Source organism: Gymnogyps californianus, chromosome 6, assembly GCF_018139145.2.
Source record: "Gymnogyps californianus isolate 813 chromosome 6, ASM1813914v2, whole genome shotgun sequence".
Classification (NCBI taxonomy): domain Eukaryota; kingdom Metazoa; phylum Chordata; class Aves; order Accipitriformes; family Cathartidae; genus Gymnogyps; species Gymnogyps californianus.
The window spans coordinates 16,584,651-16,599,945 of NC_059476.1; the positions used below are offsets into that span (position 1 = coordinate 16,584,651).

Genomic DNA, 15,295 nt, shown 5'->3' on the forward strand with positions numbered 1-15,295 from the left:
GCTGCCCTCAGGGCTGGCCACCTCCCCGCGGGGCGGGTGGGGAGCGGCGTCGGGGAAGCGAAGCGGGGTCGCGCCCGGTTGAGGCTTGGATGGGAGACTCGAGGGGCCTAGGGCTAGCCGTCAGCAAGAGAGTCTGTCTGACGTCCCCCTGCAGGGGGAGAAGGCACCGCCGGTGCCGCACCTGTATGGAACCGTTCACACCGAGTCCGTAGCCGCGTCGGCGCCCGGCACGGGTGAGCAGCCACGACGGGTTACTGCTCGTGCATTACGGCGCGGTGACGTCACGCCCTGAAGGTCGCGCCGCCCTTCGCGGCCGCGCCATGCGCTACGTGCGCCTCCGCCCGCCCGCCGCTTTGCGCATGCGCGCCAGCCCCCCCCCCCCCCCCCCCCCCCCCCCCCCCCCCCCCCCCCCATCGCCGCGTGGGGAAGGGCGGGGCGGCGCCGGTAGCGTCAGTCGCGCGCGGCAGTAGCGGCGGCAGCGTGAGGCGAGAGCGCGCGCGCGCACCGACCTCCCTTCAGCTCCGCTCCTCCGCCATGGCCGCCTACCGCCTCGTCCTCGTCCGCCACGGCGAGAGCGCCTGGAACCTGGAGAACCGCTTCAGCGGTTGGTACGATGCCGATCTCAGCCCCGCCGGTCAGCAAGAGGCGCGGCGCGGCGGCGAGGCCCTCCGAGGTACCGGTGACAGGCAGCGGGGGGGGGAGTAGGCCGTGAGGGGGGGTGGTGCGGCCGCTTCGGGCCCAATGGCGGTGGTTTTGGGGCACTCCGATGCCGGGGGGAAGGCCTCCGGTGCCGGGGGGGGGGGGCTCCAGTACCTCAGGTACGGGGGGGGACACGCGGTTCTCCGGTACCGGTCGCGTCCCCGCCGCCGCCGGCCCGCCCCTTAGGGCGGGCCGGCGGCGGCGGGGACGCGACCGGTACCAGTGCGGTGAGGCCACCGCCCTTGGCCCCTCACCGGTTGCGTAAGGCCCGGCACTCACGTCCCCGGTGTCCCGTGTCTCCCCCCCCCCCCACCTTCCCCGGTCTTTTCCAGATGCTGGCTACGAGTTCGACATCTGCTTCACCTCGGTACAGAAACGGGCCATCCGTACCCTCTGGACTGTCCTGGATGCCATCGATCAGATGTGGTTACCCGTTATCCGAACCTGGCGCCTGAATGAGAGGCACTACGGGGCTCTCACCGGTTTGAACAAGGCTGAGACGGCGGCGAAGCATGGCGAGGCGCAGGTGAAGATCTGGAGGCGCTCGTATGACATCCCTCCGCCTCCCATGCAGTCCGATCACCCCTTCTACAGCACTATCAGCAAGGTAAGACCCGTTGCTCTTTGTCTGCTTTGCTGGGAGGCTCCTAAAAGCCACCTTAGGTCCCTGCAGCGTGGTCTGGCTTCCTCCGCAAAGTCTCCTCTGTCTGTTGCAGCAGCCAGGACTGTTGTGTATGGTGCTGGTTGGCGTTGGGCTGAGTTTGTCCCGCTCCCTCCCTGGGGAGTTGAACCCCTGGGCATTGCACGGACAGATTCAAAGCGGAGGGGACGATACCTCTGTTAATCATTAGTGCCATGACCCGTGCATGGATGTTTGCTCTGGTCTCTTTGCCCAGAGCAAGTGATGTGCGGCTTTCCCTAGGAGCGGTTCAGAGCTCCAACTGTAGCTGAGCACAGACTCAAACCTCAAAGGCGCTTCTTTGCTTCCAAGCCCGGCTTTCCACTACGTGTAGCAGGTCCCTGGGCAGAGAATTTTGGGGTGGGGGGGATGAAGGCCCTGCCACCACCTTCCCGCACTGCGTTGGGCTGCTGCGTGAGCGTGGCCGTTCCCCCCAGGACCGTCGCTACGCTGACCTGACGGAGGACCAGCTGCCGACGTGCGAGAGCCTGAAGGACACGATCGCCCGGGCTCTGCCTTTCTGGAACGAGGAAATCGTCCCACAGATCAAAGAGGGCAAGCGAGTCCTTATTGCTGCCCACGGCAATAGCCTGCGTGGGATTGTCAAGCACCTGGAAGGTATGTCAGCCCTGCGGGGGTCTCCCCGCTGCCCCGGCTGGCACTGTGCGAGCAGGGCCGCAAGTGACGGCACCTCTGTGTTTGCAGGAATGTCGGAAGAGGCCATCATGGAGCTGAACCTGCCCACCGGCATCCCTATCGTCTACGAGCTGGACAAGAACCTGAAACCCGTCAAGCCCATGCAGTTCCTGGGGGATGAGGAGACGGTGCGCAAGGCCATGGAGGCCGTCGCTGCTCAGGGCAAGGTCAAGAAGTGAGGGCGGGCAGCAGGCTAGCACGTAGTAGAGCCCCCCGCCATCCCCCACCCCTCTGTGCACACCCCCCACAGCCGTAGGAACTTGGAGCTGCGGAGCTGGAGCAGCTCCCCCGGATTAGGCCCGTTCCCTCGGGACCAGGCTCCCCTCTGCAGACAGCCTGAGGGCCCGGGGGCAAGGGGCCGTGCGCGCGGAGGTCTGGTGTGAAAGGGAGCCCTGGCTCTGCCGGGCAGCGACCGCACACCTCTCCGCGCCGAGATCCCAGCCCTCGGGCCCCGTCTGCAGGGGGACGCGCCGAGCGATCCCTCGCCGTGCCAGGCTCCTCCTCTGCTTTGCTTCCCCGGCAGCTCTCGTCACCCGGTTACTGTAGTTTTGTTGCTTGATTTAGTCATCCTGGGAGCAGTGGGGCGAGCGCAGCGCAGGCAGCGACCAAGATGGGTACCCCGTCCCCTCGTGGGTGTGTGGCACAAGGACCGGGATGCGTAGACACCGAGAGGATTGTATTTTGGTGCATGTGGTACAGCGCCCAAGGGTGGCACTCGCGACTCTGGACCTAGCTCTGCCAGCCCCTGCTTTAACTTATTGCCTTTGGACAAGGGCGAGGGAGGGAGCGGGTTGTTTGGAGGTTCGTGTCCGCCACACACTTCCCCCAGCCGAAGCCCATCCTAGTCCTGCTGGTGAAGCAGGTGCCGTTGTGCCCCATCCCACGTGTGTGTACGTGGCCCTGTCGCTGTGGCCTCCCCCTCTGCCGGCGCCGCGAGCCTGGGCTTGCACGGGGTCAGTGTAACTGTCCAACAATAGCAGCTGTCTTGTTCCAGTTCAATAAAGGAGTAATGCGCAATAACGAGGTGTCCGTGATTTCCTGCGCCACGTGCTCCCGGGCGTGTGGGGCTCCCTCCGGCGCCCAGCGCCTCCCTCAGTCTCCTGTCACGTGTGTGCGAGGCAGCAGTCGCTGCTGGGCGCAGACGCGGGGGTGCAGACAGTGTGCTGGGCTCGGGGGAGCAAAGCACAGCTCCGCAATCCCTGCCGCCCGGTGCTTTTAAGGCTCTGGGTGCGGCACACCCTCGTCCCCAGGGCACGTGTGGCCGGGGGAGATGTGGCACCCCGGGGTTGAGCGCAGCCGCAGCCTGTGCTGGTTATCAGCGCAGGGGTGGGGAGACAAGCTCTTCTCCGTGCTTGACACCGATGTGGGGAAACCAACGTGGTGCCAGCGCCGCCCAGCCGCAAACCAGAGCTCCGTGCCGTCCGCCTCGCTGCAGTAAAGCCTCTGGGTTGTTCCCCTTCCCTGGCAGCAGGCTGGGAACACCCGCTTCCTCCCGGCCGCAGCGCTGGGGAAGCTGTCCCCTCAACGGCTCCGCTACGGGAGCCAGACCAGCGCGCTGCAGGTGGCCCCGGCCACCCCTCTGGGCCGTAACTGAGCAGAGCAAAGAGCTCTCAAAAAGTATTTATTATCCAGAAATAGAAAATCCATCCTGCGAGCGAGGGCCTGTCCGGCTGTTCCAGCCTCCCGCACGTGTGGAGGAGAGGCTGCTCTGGCCCCACGGAGCCCAGCCCGGCAGCCCCTCGCCCTGCAGGGTCCCTGCAGGGTCCCTGCAGCTCCTCGGGGGCTGCTAGGTCTGCAGGAACTGGGGCTGCACACGGGCCACCTTACGGAAGTCCTTGGTGTGCGTCTGCGGGCACTGCATCTCGCACCAGCTGATGGGCACCATCTGCACCCCTAGGGACGCCACACGTCAGAGGTTCCCCTTCCTGAAATTGCGTTCCTCCGTGCGGAAGGGGAGGAGGCCGCATCAGCTGCCCCTCAGGCAGGGATGAGGCAGAACTGTCCGAGCCTGGGCCCCGCGGCCCGTCCCTACCTGCCTCGCTGTGTGCCACCACCACGCCCAGCTCATTCTCCGCCGTGCTCAGCAGGTAGTTGGACTGCGCGTCCCCCAGGGAGATCTGGTTAGACAGGGGTTAAGGGAAAGGCCTCCCCGAGGGGACTCGAGCAAACCCGCTGTCCCTGGCAGGCCCTCCCGGCGCGAGGGGAAAGGATACGACTTTGGCCAGGACTATGTCACCGGGGCGGAAACTCTTGTACACTTCTACCTGCACGGGAGAGAGCAGGCAAAACCACACAGCACGTCGGGGTGCTCGTCAGCGGTGGGACAGGTGCCCCCCACCAGCAGAAAGCGGGGGCGGCTGCGGTAGCATGGTCACCAGCAGCGCCTCACTGACCTTATCTTTCTCCGTGGCTCGAATATCTTCTCTCCTGAAAAAGGAGACGGAGGGATCTGAGCGCCAGCGAGCAAAGGCGACTCTCCAGCCTGCAGCAGGAGCTGCCCCGGCCTCCCTGGGCGCTCGCCGGCACTTGCTGGACACCTGCCCGGTGCTCTGGGCAGAGCTCCCGCCAGGGCAGCCAGCTGCGCCGCCCAGAAAAGCCTTCCTCCCCCCTTGAGGATGGGGCGCTCGGGCACCCCGTCTCGCGGGCAACCCAGCCCTCTCCCTACCGTATGGTCCCCCGGAAGGTGGATTTCAGGGGCGTGGAGCCGACGTACAGGATGTGCACCTTGGCAAAGCGAGAGTTAATGCTGCAAACCTGTCCGGAGGAAAAGGGGAATCGGTGCCAGCACAGGCCTGCTCTCACCCCAGCGCACCCCACTCCAGGCAGGGAAAGGGCAGGGTGCAGGCAGGACGGGGCTGTATGCAGGGAGCTCACGTCTCACTTGGCCGCCGCCTCCTTGTGCCCAAAGTAGTGGTGGCGGAGGTGGGACGCCGGGCAGCGAGCCAGGCGAGGAAGATGACACTTGTGCAACTCGAGACACGCGAATACAGCCGAGACCTGCTGTGATCCCAGTCCCTCTCCCACCATCAGAACCGTAAGGAAATTAATCCCTGGTCTGTGCCACCCTTTCTCCGAGCTGCCCCGGGCACTGCCCTCCACGCACCCTGCCCCAGAAAGAGTTCTGGAAGGGAGAGGCAGGGCCTCGGGGCCCTTTCTGCCTGCCCTCAGAGCAGGCAAAGGCGAGAGGCAGGCGTACCCCACGCCAATATCTGGCTTCTTTGTGAGCGAGGGACCCAAGGGAGCCACTGGGCTGCCTCTGCCCTGCTGGGAGTTGTACAGAGGATACTAACGAGCCCAGGGGCTCCCCATCCCACCCCATACGCGCGCAGGAACAAAGGTCAGCACGAGGCAGAGAGAGCAAAGGCTGTGCAGTTTGCCATCGCGGTGCACTCCGGCGCCCTACCTTGCACATCACCACGGCCCCCACGTTGGGCAGGAGCTGGGACTCGGTGTCTCTCACCACCGACACAACGGGCAGCTGCAGGGCAGCAGACACGAGGGTTAGCTTGGGGCACGGCCCGCGTGCAGGATCACGCGGGACCAGGCTCACAGCAGGCACCGGCCGAACCCCGTCGAAGCCCAATTCCCCAACTGGGAAGGGGCTGCGCAGCCTCGGCGCCCGGCTCTGGCGAAGGGCAGCACGTGCTGCGGCCATGCTCACCCCGCTGTCCTCGCTCCTCTTCTCCAGGCAGCCAGCCAGCGAGGAGAAGATGAAGCCGTGCCGGGTGTAAGTCCCGCTGCCAGCCGTGGCCTCCTCCGTGCTGCACAGCCGCTCGCCTAAGGGACAGGGGCTCAGGGGCTGACGCTGCCAGGGCACCGTGCGTCCTGGTCCCGCTCCCGGGGGTCCCAGGCTCCGCACCGCCCCAAGCCTGCCCTTGCTTGCACCCCGGGCACAGTGCCCGCTCCTGGCCGACCCTGTGCGGCGGGGCAGCCGCCCCAGCCCCGGGTCAGTCCTTTCCTGCACCCCCCGGGGCAAACCCCCCTCCACAGCCCCCTCCCGCGGCCCCTCGGCTCCAGGCCGCCCTCTCCCATACTCCCCCTCCCCTACCCCGGGCACCCGCCAGCCCCGGGCCACCCTCTACCTCAAGCAACCGAGAGCCCCCTCCCCTACCCCGGGCACCCCACCGCCCCTCCCCGGCCAGCACTCCCCGAGCCGCCCGGGCCCGCACTCACCGGGGACGCAGTACCGAGCGGGAGGCGCCATGTTCGCTGCCGGGAGTTCGTCCGCAGAAAGACCTCACCCCATTGGTCCCCGGCAGCAAGGCCGCGCCGTAAGCGGTGCGGCTGTTGGCTCTCCCCTGTCAGGCACGAAGCCTGCGCGTGCTGCCCGCTGGGAGTTGTAGTCCGGCGCCGGCGGAGGGAGCTTCCCGGCATGCTCTGCGCAGTCGGCGCGCAGGCGCAGTGCGCGGGGCGGCGGGCGCTGCCCGTGGGGCCGTGAGGGCGGCGGGCCGCCGGGCATGGAGGCGGCAGGCGGCGGGGCGCGGGCGGCAGGTCGGCGGCGCCGGACGGGGCTGTTGCTGCGGGGTGTCGTGGGCCTGGGATGGACCGTGGGCCTCCAGGGGGCTGGGGGTGCTGTGGGGCTGGGAGGCGATGGGGGGGTGCTGTGGGCCCGGACGGGCTGGGAGGCAATATAGGGGTGCTGTGGGCCTTGAGGGGCTTGGGGTGGTGTGGGGCTGGGAGGCAATGGGGGGATACCATGGGCCTGGAGAGGCTGGGGGTGCTGTGAGGTTGGGAGTGCTGTGGGCCTGGGAGGCAGCGGGGGTGTGTGCTGTGGCCCTGGGGGTGCTACGGGGTTGGGAGGCAATGGGGGGGATGCTGTGGGCTTGGAGGGGCTGGGGGTGCTGTGGGGCTGGGGATCCCGGGTGTTACGGGGCTGGATGCAGTGGGGCTGAGGGCTTTTTGCTGTTGGTATGGGCAGCCTTTGCGTAATGGGGCTGGGTGCCAGAGAGTGTCTTGGTGCCGTGAGGCCGGGTGCTACTGAACTGGGGGAGCTGGGCGTTGTGGAGCTGGGCGCCACTGGAGGGTGCCACAGGGCTGGGTCTGGGTGGCTGGACCCGGCAGGAGCAGGGCCCTGGCTGTGCCTGGGGTAGGGCCGAATCTAAAGTTCCCTCCTGCCGTGATGTTGCCTGTGATCTTGGCTGTGCTGGTAGTTGCAGTCCCATCCCCGTGGGCTCAGTGCCCGACTGGTATGTGGGGAGGGCCGTGGGCAGGGTGGGGGTTGAAGCCCCAGTGCCTGACTGGGCCAGGGAGGGTGCATGGCTCTGCTGCAGCCTCGGCCCTGTGGCTGTGCCGCTGTCTGCAGGCAGGTGCCTGGGGACAGAGGGGGGTCCTGCCCTGGGGCAGGCTGGCTGCCTCCCCTGTGGGCTCCCTGCTCAGCAGCTGCCAGCTGTTGTAGGTGAGGAAACCTCTGAGGGGCAGGGAGGTGCTCTGTGTTTGGGGGGGAGGGCTGACCCCAAGACCTGCTGTTGGCTGCAGCATTTTATCTCTTACCACACTGACAACATGGGGACGGGTGCCACCCAAAGGCGGCACAGCAGGAAGTTGTTGCTCCACTTTGCACCTGACGTGTTTCAGAGGAAAGATCTTGGCAAAATCAAGAGGAAACATGGGGAAGGGGGTGGCACTGGGGTTTGCAGGAGCCATGCCTGTGACCTGGGGTGGGCTGGTGGGTCTGGTGTCCTCATGTCCAGCTGCTCCCAGCCTTGGGGTCAGCCCCACGCTTGTCTGGCAGGGCAGAGGGGAGCCCCTGGCTCCTTTGGACAGCCCATCTGGATGCTGCAGCTCCTGCCCTTACCCTCCCTGCTGCTGCCCGGCAGCTGTGCAGTGGGTACAGCAGCACAGGGAGCCGGTCGCCGCTGGAGGGACTCTGCGGTGTGGCACCACTGCCTGGCGCCGTGCCGAGGCGAGCTCTTGGCCCAGGCTCAGAACGTGCCTTGGCAGGACCCCGGGGCAGCCTCGCTGCTTGATATTGATGGGCACTGCCTGCACGGAGGCCTGGGGGCACCAGCCCTGCAGATCATTTTCGTGGCTGCTGGGCCAGCTCGGGTTCCTCCTTGCTCCCAGCGCAGCTCTCGGGTGGGACAAGGGGCTCAGCAGGCAGGGGAGCACTGCACAGCATCACCTCGGCCTGGGGCTGCCCCTGGGCCGCTCCTTCGCCGGTGTGTGGCATTGTCCGAGGTGGATCCAGGCGAGGGAAAGGGGAAAAGTGTTGGGACTGTTGGAGCGGGGCTGTGAGGTTGGGAAAGGTGCAGGGTGGCCTCTGCGGCTTGGTCCAGAGGTTGAGGTGAAGAGAAGTAGCATCCAGGCCCTGCTTTTTCGGGGTGAGGAGAGGGACTAGGGGAGGAGAGGTAATCCTGGCCCGGCTCCTCTGCATACGTCTTGTGCGGGTTCCCCCGTTTCCGAACCTGTTGGAAAGGGCTGGGTCTGGGATCGTCCCTGGAACTGGCCCAGCATCCTGGATGCTCGTACCTTCTCTGGTTTCCTCTGAGTCAGACTCTCCATGTCGCTCCCCCGGCCCCCTCCCTGCCGGGAAAGACGAGATGGGACCAGAGAGCATCTGAGCCCAGACACTGAGGGGCCTGTGCCCCCCGCTCCACGCAGAGAGCCGTCCCAGCGACAGCGGCCCCACGGCCTCCAGGAGTCTAGGCTCAGCTCCCCCTGCTCTGCATCCTTGTGCAGGGCGAAGGAGAGGCCCCTGCCCTGCTGTGCAGGCAGGCGTCTGGCAGAGCCAGTGCAGGCAGCTGTGTGACCGGCATCAGTGCATCCGGGAGGGGAGACCCCTCCTGAGGGATGGCCAGGCAGCGGGGTGGCCTGCCCACGCTGAGCTCCTCTCCCCCCAGGCGTGGCGTGGCAGGGATGAGGAGCCGGCAGCGGATGTTTGCGGCGGTGATGCGCCTGCTCCTCAAGTGCCTGCGGCTGGGCCGGCGGCGGCGGTTTAAGCTGGTACGGCAGGCGGAGCAGCTGTGGCACTACGGGCACCTCTGCCTCCGCTCCCTGCTCTACAACTCCTTCACCAACGGCGACGTGGTGCTCGACTCCCTCTTCGAGCCCATCTACTGGCTGGTGGATCACGTCACCCGGTGGTTTGGCGTGGTGAGTACCCTCGCTGGGCAAGGGGGCACCCGGCTCTGGGGGCTGGGGCGAGCGTGCTGCTGGGGCGGCTGAGTCTCAGGGCTGCCTGTGCTCTAGGCAGGAAGGGAGTGGGGACCTCAGTGTGTGGTTCAGATTGGTTTCCTGTGGCTGTATCCTGCCCGTGCCTCTCCCCAGGCAGCAAGGGGACAGTGCTGCCCACTCTGGTGACCCAGGCCCCTTTCCCATAGGTGTTTGTGGCACTGGTGATCGGGCTGACGAGCTCCATCGTGGCCATTGTGTACATCTGCCTGCTGCCCCTCATCCTGCAGACCTACACGCCTGCCTGGATCTGCTGGCACCTCGCCTACGGACACTGGAACCTCATCATGATCGTCTTCCACTACTACATGGCCATCACCACCTCGCCCGGGCATCCACCGCAGGTGAGGCACCAACGGAGAGCGCAGCCTCTCCCAGCTGGGCACTGGGGACCAGCTACGGACGATCACTGGGAACCGCTAAACCAGCCTGGTGGCGTCATTGCAGGCGGCCTCCTCCAGATCGGGGCAGCTAGGCTGGGCAGTGCGGGGTGGGGAGGCAGCGGGGGGGGTCACAGGGGAGGTGAGGAGCATGGGGAGCAGGAGATGGGTGCAGGGCTTGGGTGCACAAATCTCTTCTGATGTGTGCGCAGGCCAAGGACGGTCTCACTGGCGTCTCCATCTGCAGGAAATGCATTGCTCCCAAGCCGGCTCGCACCCACCACTGCAGCATCTGCAACAGGTAGGGCTCCCTCCCTCTGCCCACCACAGCACTCAGGGCAGCCTCTGGGACCCCTCTCCTTGCCCCCTGCCACACTGCGAGACGGGGGCCCCTTCCCCTCTGCTCTGCCGGCTTCTTGCCTCGTCTCTCGCACAGCCCGCAGGGCTGGGGGGGGCTGCCTGCCCCCTCCCAAACGCGGTGCTTGCGCTGGCACTGACACTGGCGCTGCTCTCCTCCCTCCCAGGTGTGTGCTGAAGATGGACCACCACTGCCGTATCCTTCTGCAGTACTAACCCGCGGCACTCTCCCGAGGGGTGCCGGCCGTGCTTCCCCCTTCTCTCCCTGCCCTACTCCTCTCCCGAGTCAGCCAGCGCAGGGAAGGGTGCTGGGGGCCAGGCCCAGAAGAACCGCCCTGGTCCCTGGGGTGGGTTTGGACCCATGGTCTGTCACAGTTACATACCTTTAACCCCAGAGGCAGCCTGGCTAAACAACTGTGTGGGACACTACAACCACCGCTACTTCTTCTCCTTCTGCCTGTTCATGACCATGGGCTGCATCTACTGCAGCATCAGCGGCTGGGAGATGTTCCGGGATGCCTACGCAGCCATCGAGGTGAGCAGGCAGGCCCCGGCCCTCGCCCTGCCACGCACTGAGGCTGCCTGGGCTCCCCAGGCTGAGCTTGCAGAACAAGGCTGGGCCAGGCCTGGCCGCGTAGTGACTTTGCTTCCCCTCTCCCTCCTCCTGCGAGGCCCCCAGCTGCCCTGGTCCTGCGGGGGGGGTGAGGGGGAAGGGCCCCCTCCTCTGAGACACGTAACTGGTGCCCTGTTTTCCCTCCCCCTAGAGAATGAAACTGCTTGAGAAGGAGAGACTGCAGGTGGCTGCCAACCAGGTGGGACATCCCTGCCCCCCAGCTGCTCCAGGCAGTGTGGAGCAGAGCTGCCCTGCAGGCTGGGTCCTGCTTGGGGCCCCGCTCTCCAGGAGCACCCGACAGCCAGAACCAGCCCCCGTGCTCGTCTCATGCGTCAGAGAGCCGGGGCTGGCTGGGCAGCTCTGCTGTGGGCACTGCCTCCAGCAGCTTGGGGTCTGCTTCCCTGTGCACCCAGCTTCCAGGGGCTTTGGCTGGTGGCAGCTGCTTGGCATGTGCTGCTGAGGCCCTGCTCTCCTGGGGAAGCTGCAGCAGTGCGTACGCATCTCGCCCTGAGCATCAGCTGCGGTGCAGTGCGGTGTCCTGACCGGTCCCACGGCTGCTCCCTGCCCCCAACCTCCAGCCCACCGCTTCTCACCCGTGTGCCAGCTCTCGGGTGTCTGTCTGTCTCGTGGCTGTCTCAGGCTGCCTCCCCATCGCCCTGGCTGTTGTGTTGGTTCCAGCCGCAGTCCCTTCTAGCTGTCCGAGCTCTGCATCAGTGAGGGGTGCAGCAGTCCCTCTGTCTGGCTTCAAGCTATAAAGCAGTTTGGGTAATCCCCCTCTCTCTGGTCCTTTTTCAGACCTACTACCAGACCCCGCCACCCACCTTCTCCTTCCGCCAGCGAGCTTTCCACAAGAGCGTGGTCTACCTCTGGGTCCTGTGCAGGTAAGGGGGCCCAGGGGCTGGGAGTGAGGGTGCTGGGGGAAGCAGCGTGCAGCCTCCTGCCCTTGTGACATTGCTCACCCTCTACCTCCCCGGGGCTGGGCTGGCTTGTTCTAGCACAGACGTCCCTGCCCTGCCAGCTCTTGGGCCACAGAGGAGGAGAGATTTTGGCGCTCTGTCACGGGGGATTAGATGAGCCGACCTACCTACACAGCTGTGGGTGCGGGAAGGCAGCCTGAGCCCCCCAGAGCTGCGGCGCCAGGGAAGGAAGGCCTGTGTGCAACCTGCTGTCCCTTGCTGTCCCCAGTTCGGTTGCGTTGGCCTTGGGTGCCCTCACGCTGTGGCATGCTGCCCTCATCACCCGTGGGGAAACCAGCATCGAGCGGCACATCAACAAGAAGGAGAGGCAGAGACTGCAGAAGAAAGGCAAGGTGAGCACAGCCCGCAGGGCGGGAGGGCTGGCCGGGGCAGAGCCAGACGTGATGTGCATCTCCCTGGCCTGCAGGTCTTCAGGAACCCCTACAGTTACGGCAGCTGGGATAACTGGAAGGTGTTCCTGGGTGTGGACGTGCCAAGGTAAAGCCCCGGAGAAGCCTCTGCCCAGGAAGGTGGTGGCTCAGCAGCACGTGGGGGTGCTGGGCCGCTGGGGCAGAGCAGGACAGCGAGTATCCCATGCTGTGCGCTGCTCTGGGCTTTGCAAGGCATGGAGGACCAAGGCATCAGCCACCTTGTGGCTCCTCAGCCCTGCCCAGTGGCAAGCTCTGGCCTACCCAGCACCCCTTTGCCAAGAGAGTCCCAGCTGAGGAGCTCAGCTACAGTGGCAGCTCAGGGACACGGGCTCACAGCCCTGGCTCCGCTCTGCAGAGCTGAGAAGCACCGAGACCAGCTTTTTGCTGCAGCCTCACTCCTCTCCCCACAGGCACTGGCTCACCCGCGTTCTGCTGCCCTCTCCTCACCCGCCCCACGGGACAGGCCTGAGCTGGGACCTGCCTCCCTGCGTGAGCCAGCAGCACGCACCGCTCCTGGCCATCTGAGCCCCGGGTGCTGCGGACGTCCCTCCCCGCAGGCAGGGGAGCGCACAGGGGACCCGCTCCGCCACCACGGCTCCCTTTGGCCCAGGTGCCTGGCGGAAGGTGGGTGCTGGCACACATTGCTGACCGGAGCCAGAGCCATGGGAAACTCTTTGGACAGTGTCGGTGCCTGGACGCCTGCTCTCTTGGCTCTTTGGTGGCCGCAGGCGGCCCCGGGGGAAAGGCGGCAGAGCTGCTGCTCCCCGCTCTAGCTGAAGGTGCTGCCCTCGCTAGCAGAGGTACGGGCCAGCACGCGGCCCAGCTCAGCTCTCCGGCAGGGCTGGGTGCAGAAGATGGCACGCCTGCCCGCCAAGCACTCCCTAGGGAGCCTTTTTAAGACCATCCAATAAATACTTTTTTTTTTTTTAAGGGAGCCTCACTCTTTTCCCTGGTGGGGGGGCGCAGACTTCTGGGGACAGGGGAAGAGAGGGACCCACGTGATTCCCTAACATTGAAAGAGGAGTAAGCGCCTGTAACCAGCAGTACCTTTAGCTACTCAACATATATAAGGGCACTGGGGTCCCAGCCTGAGCTGCATGGAGACCCCCTGCAGCATTACCAAAACAGATATATTTATTCCTGTGGCGCATGGGTTGCCACACACCGTACACATGTGCACAGGCCTGCCCTCTCCGCTCACACGTGGTGAGTCTGTCCGTCACTGTCCCTGGCTGCAGCAGAGGCTGGGCAAGCCACGAGCGGCACAGCTCCTTCCCCTCTGTGGGTGCCGGGAAGAGGGCGGGGGTGCCGGGAAGGTGCTGCAGTGAGGGGTGCTGTCTGCTGGCCCCCATGCTCCAGCCCCGGCACTCAGGGCAGTACTGGGCTCCGAGGGTCCGTGGCATCGGTTGGATGGCTTGGCGGGTTAGCGGGGGCCCGGTCAGATTGTCAGTCAGCACAGGGAGGGGATGCAGGGCGCTCACCTGCCCGGGCTCCCCAGCAGGAACCTGCAGGGACAGAGATGGTGCCATCAGCCACGTCCCTAACACGCCAGCACCCCAGCAGCTCCAGCCACACGCACTCACCATTCCCCCCGTGCTGCCACCGCTTCCTTCCGCACCAGCCTCTTTTTGTCATCCAAAGGCTTGGCCAGCACCCGGATAACTCGGGCCTTGTACGGGAGCAGCTGTAGGACAGAAAGGGCTCTTAGTGAGAGAGCTGGGTGCTGGCTGCCCCCCAGGAGGAGGTTTGGGACCCCCTCGCCCCTCTACATGCAGGAGCAGGCAGCAGGCCGCTGCAGGAGCACTTACCACTGTTGTGGGCAGGCTGGTAAGCGCGTGGGCACAGCGCAGGGCGGCGATGCGGACAGCCTGGAACAGACAGGGGTGAGGGCAGCGGAAGGGGCAGGGGCGGAGGAGAGGGGTGGGGGGGTCAGGAAGGAGGGAGTGCACGCACCATGGTAGGGCTGGAGGTGAGGCTGAGGAACTTGGTGACCAGTGTGTCGACGTGCAGGCTCATGATCTGGGGAGCTTCGAGCAGCAGCGGCTGGAGGCAGCTCAGTGTGGAGAGCTGCACCACGCGGTCCGAGCAGGACAAGGCCTCAAGCAGGAGGGAAAGCAGCTGCGGGTGGGGAGGACATAGGAGACGTGAGTAACTCCCAGCCATACACTCTGCACTGCCACAATCCCCCCCACCACCAAGGCTGGCTCTCACCGTGGGCAGCTCTGTCACCAGCACAGGCTTGGGGAGGTGGTTGAGCACATGGGACAGGCCCTTCAGGTAATTGGCCTTTGTATCTGTGGAGAGCAGAGGTGGTTACAGGGAGCCAAGGGAAGGAGGGGACGCCGGCTCAGGTCCCCTGGGTACAGGGTGGCGAGGCCAGGCTGGGGGTGGCCGCTCACCGGGGCCAGCCCCGTGGAAGCCCTGCACCAGCTTGGGGACGTTGTCAGTGAAGAAGCGCTGGCGGAACATGATGCGCACGTCAGCGTGGCAACCCTTGTGCAGCACATCCGGGGACTCGGCCATGAGCAGGGAGAAACCGTCGGCCGCAGCGGGGCCCAGCTCTGCATCTCCCAGCAGGCCCAGCAGCTGTGAGGGAGAGAGCCCTGAGATGGGGCGCCCTGCCGCTGGGGGTTCCCAGCCGGCCGCAGGGGGAGCAGGCAGGCTCCTCGGACATCACCCAGCCCCACCGCCGCCTACCTTGTCCGTCAGGCGGGAGCTCAGGGGGTGGTAGCGCAGCACCAGGGCTTTGGTCACCTGTGCAGGCAGAGCAGAATGAGCGCCAGGCTGGCCACCCCCAGCTTTCTCCCCCTCCCGCACCCAGGGCGGGCCTTACCCAGAGCAGCAGGGTGAGTGCCTGCGTTCGGCATGGCCCCTCCGCAAGGCCAGGCTCCATCCTGTTCACTGCAAGCTGCAGGATCTCATCCAGCTGCTGCCCTGGGGACACAGAAGGGACAGGCTGAGCCATTCCCCTGCCAGCAGTGGGCAGGGACCCATGGCATCCTGCCCAGCCCCCTTACCTGCTGGGTGCTTGTTCACTAGCCCCGCGAAGCACTTGGCAGCTGTGGTAGCCGTGAAGAGGCAGTTGCAGGAGCAGCTCAGCGCCAGCAGCTCCCGGAGCAGCCGTTCCTGCTGAGGAATTGCCACCTGGAAGAGACACGGAGCGTGTCACAGCCCGGGGCTGCAGCTGCTCCCTTCTTCTGCCTGTGGAGCTTGCTGTGGACCCAGGCAGGAGGGCACTTGGTCAGGGCTGCTCTCCACCCTGCTCCTCGCCAACTTACATTGCGGGGCAAGGAGCAGACGAAGGCCATGAGGAG

At 65.9% G+C, this 15,295-nt stretch overlaps 4 protein-coding genes across 9 annotated transcripts; 2 read left to right on the top strand and 2 right to left on the bottom strand.

Annotated features, from left to right (window-relative positions):
• Positions 1-495: 495 nt before the first annotated feature.
• On the top strand, positions 496-3,094 carry PGAM1 (phosphoglycerate mutase 1). Its single transcript, XM_050898754.1, has 4 exons — positions 496-673; positions 1,032-1,306; positions 1,816-1,996; positions 2,084-3,094. The coding sequence occupies exons 1-4, from the start codon at positions 535-537 to the stop codon at positions 2,251-2,253; spliced, it is 765 nt and encodes a 254-aa protein (XP_050754711.1). The 5' UTR covers positions 496-534; the 3' UTR covers positions 2,254-3,094.
• A 588-nt stretch (positions 3,095-3,682) lies between these two features.
• On the bottom strand, positions 3,683-6,293 carry EXOSC1 (exosome component 1). Of its 3 annotated transcripts, XM_050899020.1 has the most exons (8): positions 6,248-6,293; positions 5,736-5,851; positions 5,478-5,552; positions 4,740-4,828; positions 4,468-4,501; positions 4,288-4,338; positions 4,107-4,191; positions 3,683-3,967 (listed from the first exon to the last, which is right to left on the bottom strand). In XM_050899020.1, the coding sequence occupies exons 1-8, from the start codon at positions 6,276-6,278 to the stop codon at positions 3,861-3,863; spliced, it is 588 nt and encodes a 195-aa protein (XP_050754977.1). In that variant the 5' UTR covers positions 6,279-6,293; the 3' UTR covers positions 3,683-3,860. The 3 variants fall into 3 exon arrangements, with proteins under 3 accessions (XP_050754977.1, XP_050754979.1, XP_050754980.1); XM_050899022.1 differs by lacking the exon at positions 5,478-5,552; XM_050899023.1 differs by lacking the exons at positions 4,468-4,501; positions 4,740-4,828; positions 5,478-5,552.
• Positions 6,294-8,856: 2,563 nt separating this feature from the next.
• ZDHHC16 (zinc finger DHHC-type palmitoyltransferase 16) lies at positions 8,857-12,911 on the top strand. Of its 4 annotated transcripts, XM_050899202.1 has the most exons (10): positions 8,857-9,166; positions 9,394-9,588; positions 9,837-9,925; positions 10,149-10,177; positions 10,383-10,516; positions 10,746-10,793; positions 11,390-11,475; positions 11,780-11,903; positions 11,978-12,048; positions 12,392-12,911. In XM_050899202.1, exons 1-10 carry the CDS (start codon positions 8,864-8,866, stop codon positions 12,504-12,506), a joined length of 1,194 nt encoding a protein of 397 aa, XP_050755159.1. In that variant the 5' UTR covers positions 8,857-8,863; the 3' UTR covers positions 12,507-12,911. The 4 variants fall into 4 exon arrangements, with proteins under 4 accessions (XP_050755159.1, XP_050755160.1, XP_050755162.1 ...); XM_050899203.1 differs by lacking the exon at positions 10,746-10,793; XM_050899205.1 differs by lacking the exon at positions 10,746-10,793 and having other exon boundaries at positions 9,872-9,925; positions 12,392-12,456.
• A 113-nt stretch (positions 12,912-13,024) lies between these two features.
• Positions 13,025-15,289, bottom strand: MMS19 (MMS19 homolog, cytosolic iron-sulfur assembly component). Its single transcript, XM_050899207.1, has 10 exons — positions 15,260-15,289; positions 14,999-15,125; positions 14,815-14,915; positions 14,679-14,735; positions 14,381-14,567; positions 14,193-14,275; positions 13,935-14,099; positions 13,790-13,849; positions 13,565-13,665; positions 13,025-13,486 (listed from the first exon to the last, which is right to left on the bottom strand). Exons 1-10 carry the CDS (start codon positions 15,287-15,289, stop codon positions 13,459-13,461), a joined length of 939 nt encoding a protein of 312 aa, XP_050755164.1. The 3' UTR covers positions 13,025-13,458.
• Positions 15,290-15,295: the final 6 nt, after the last annotated feature.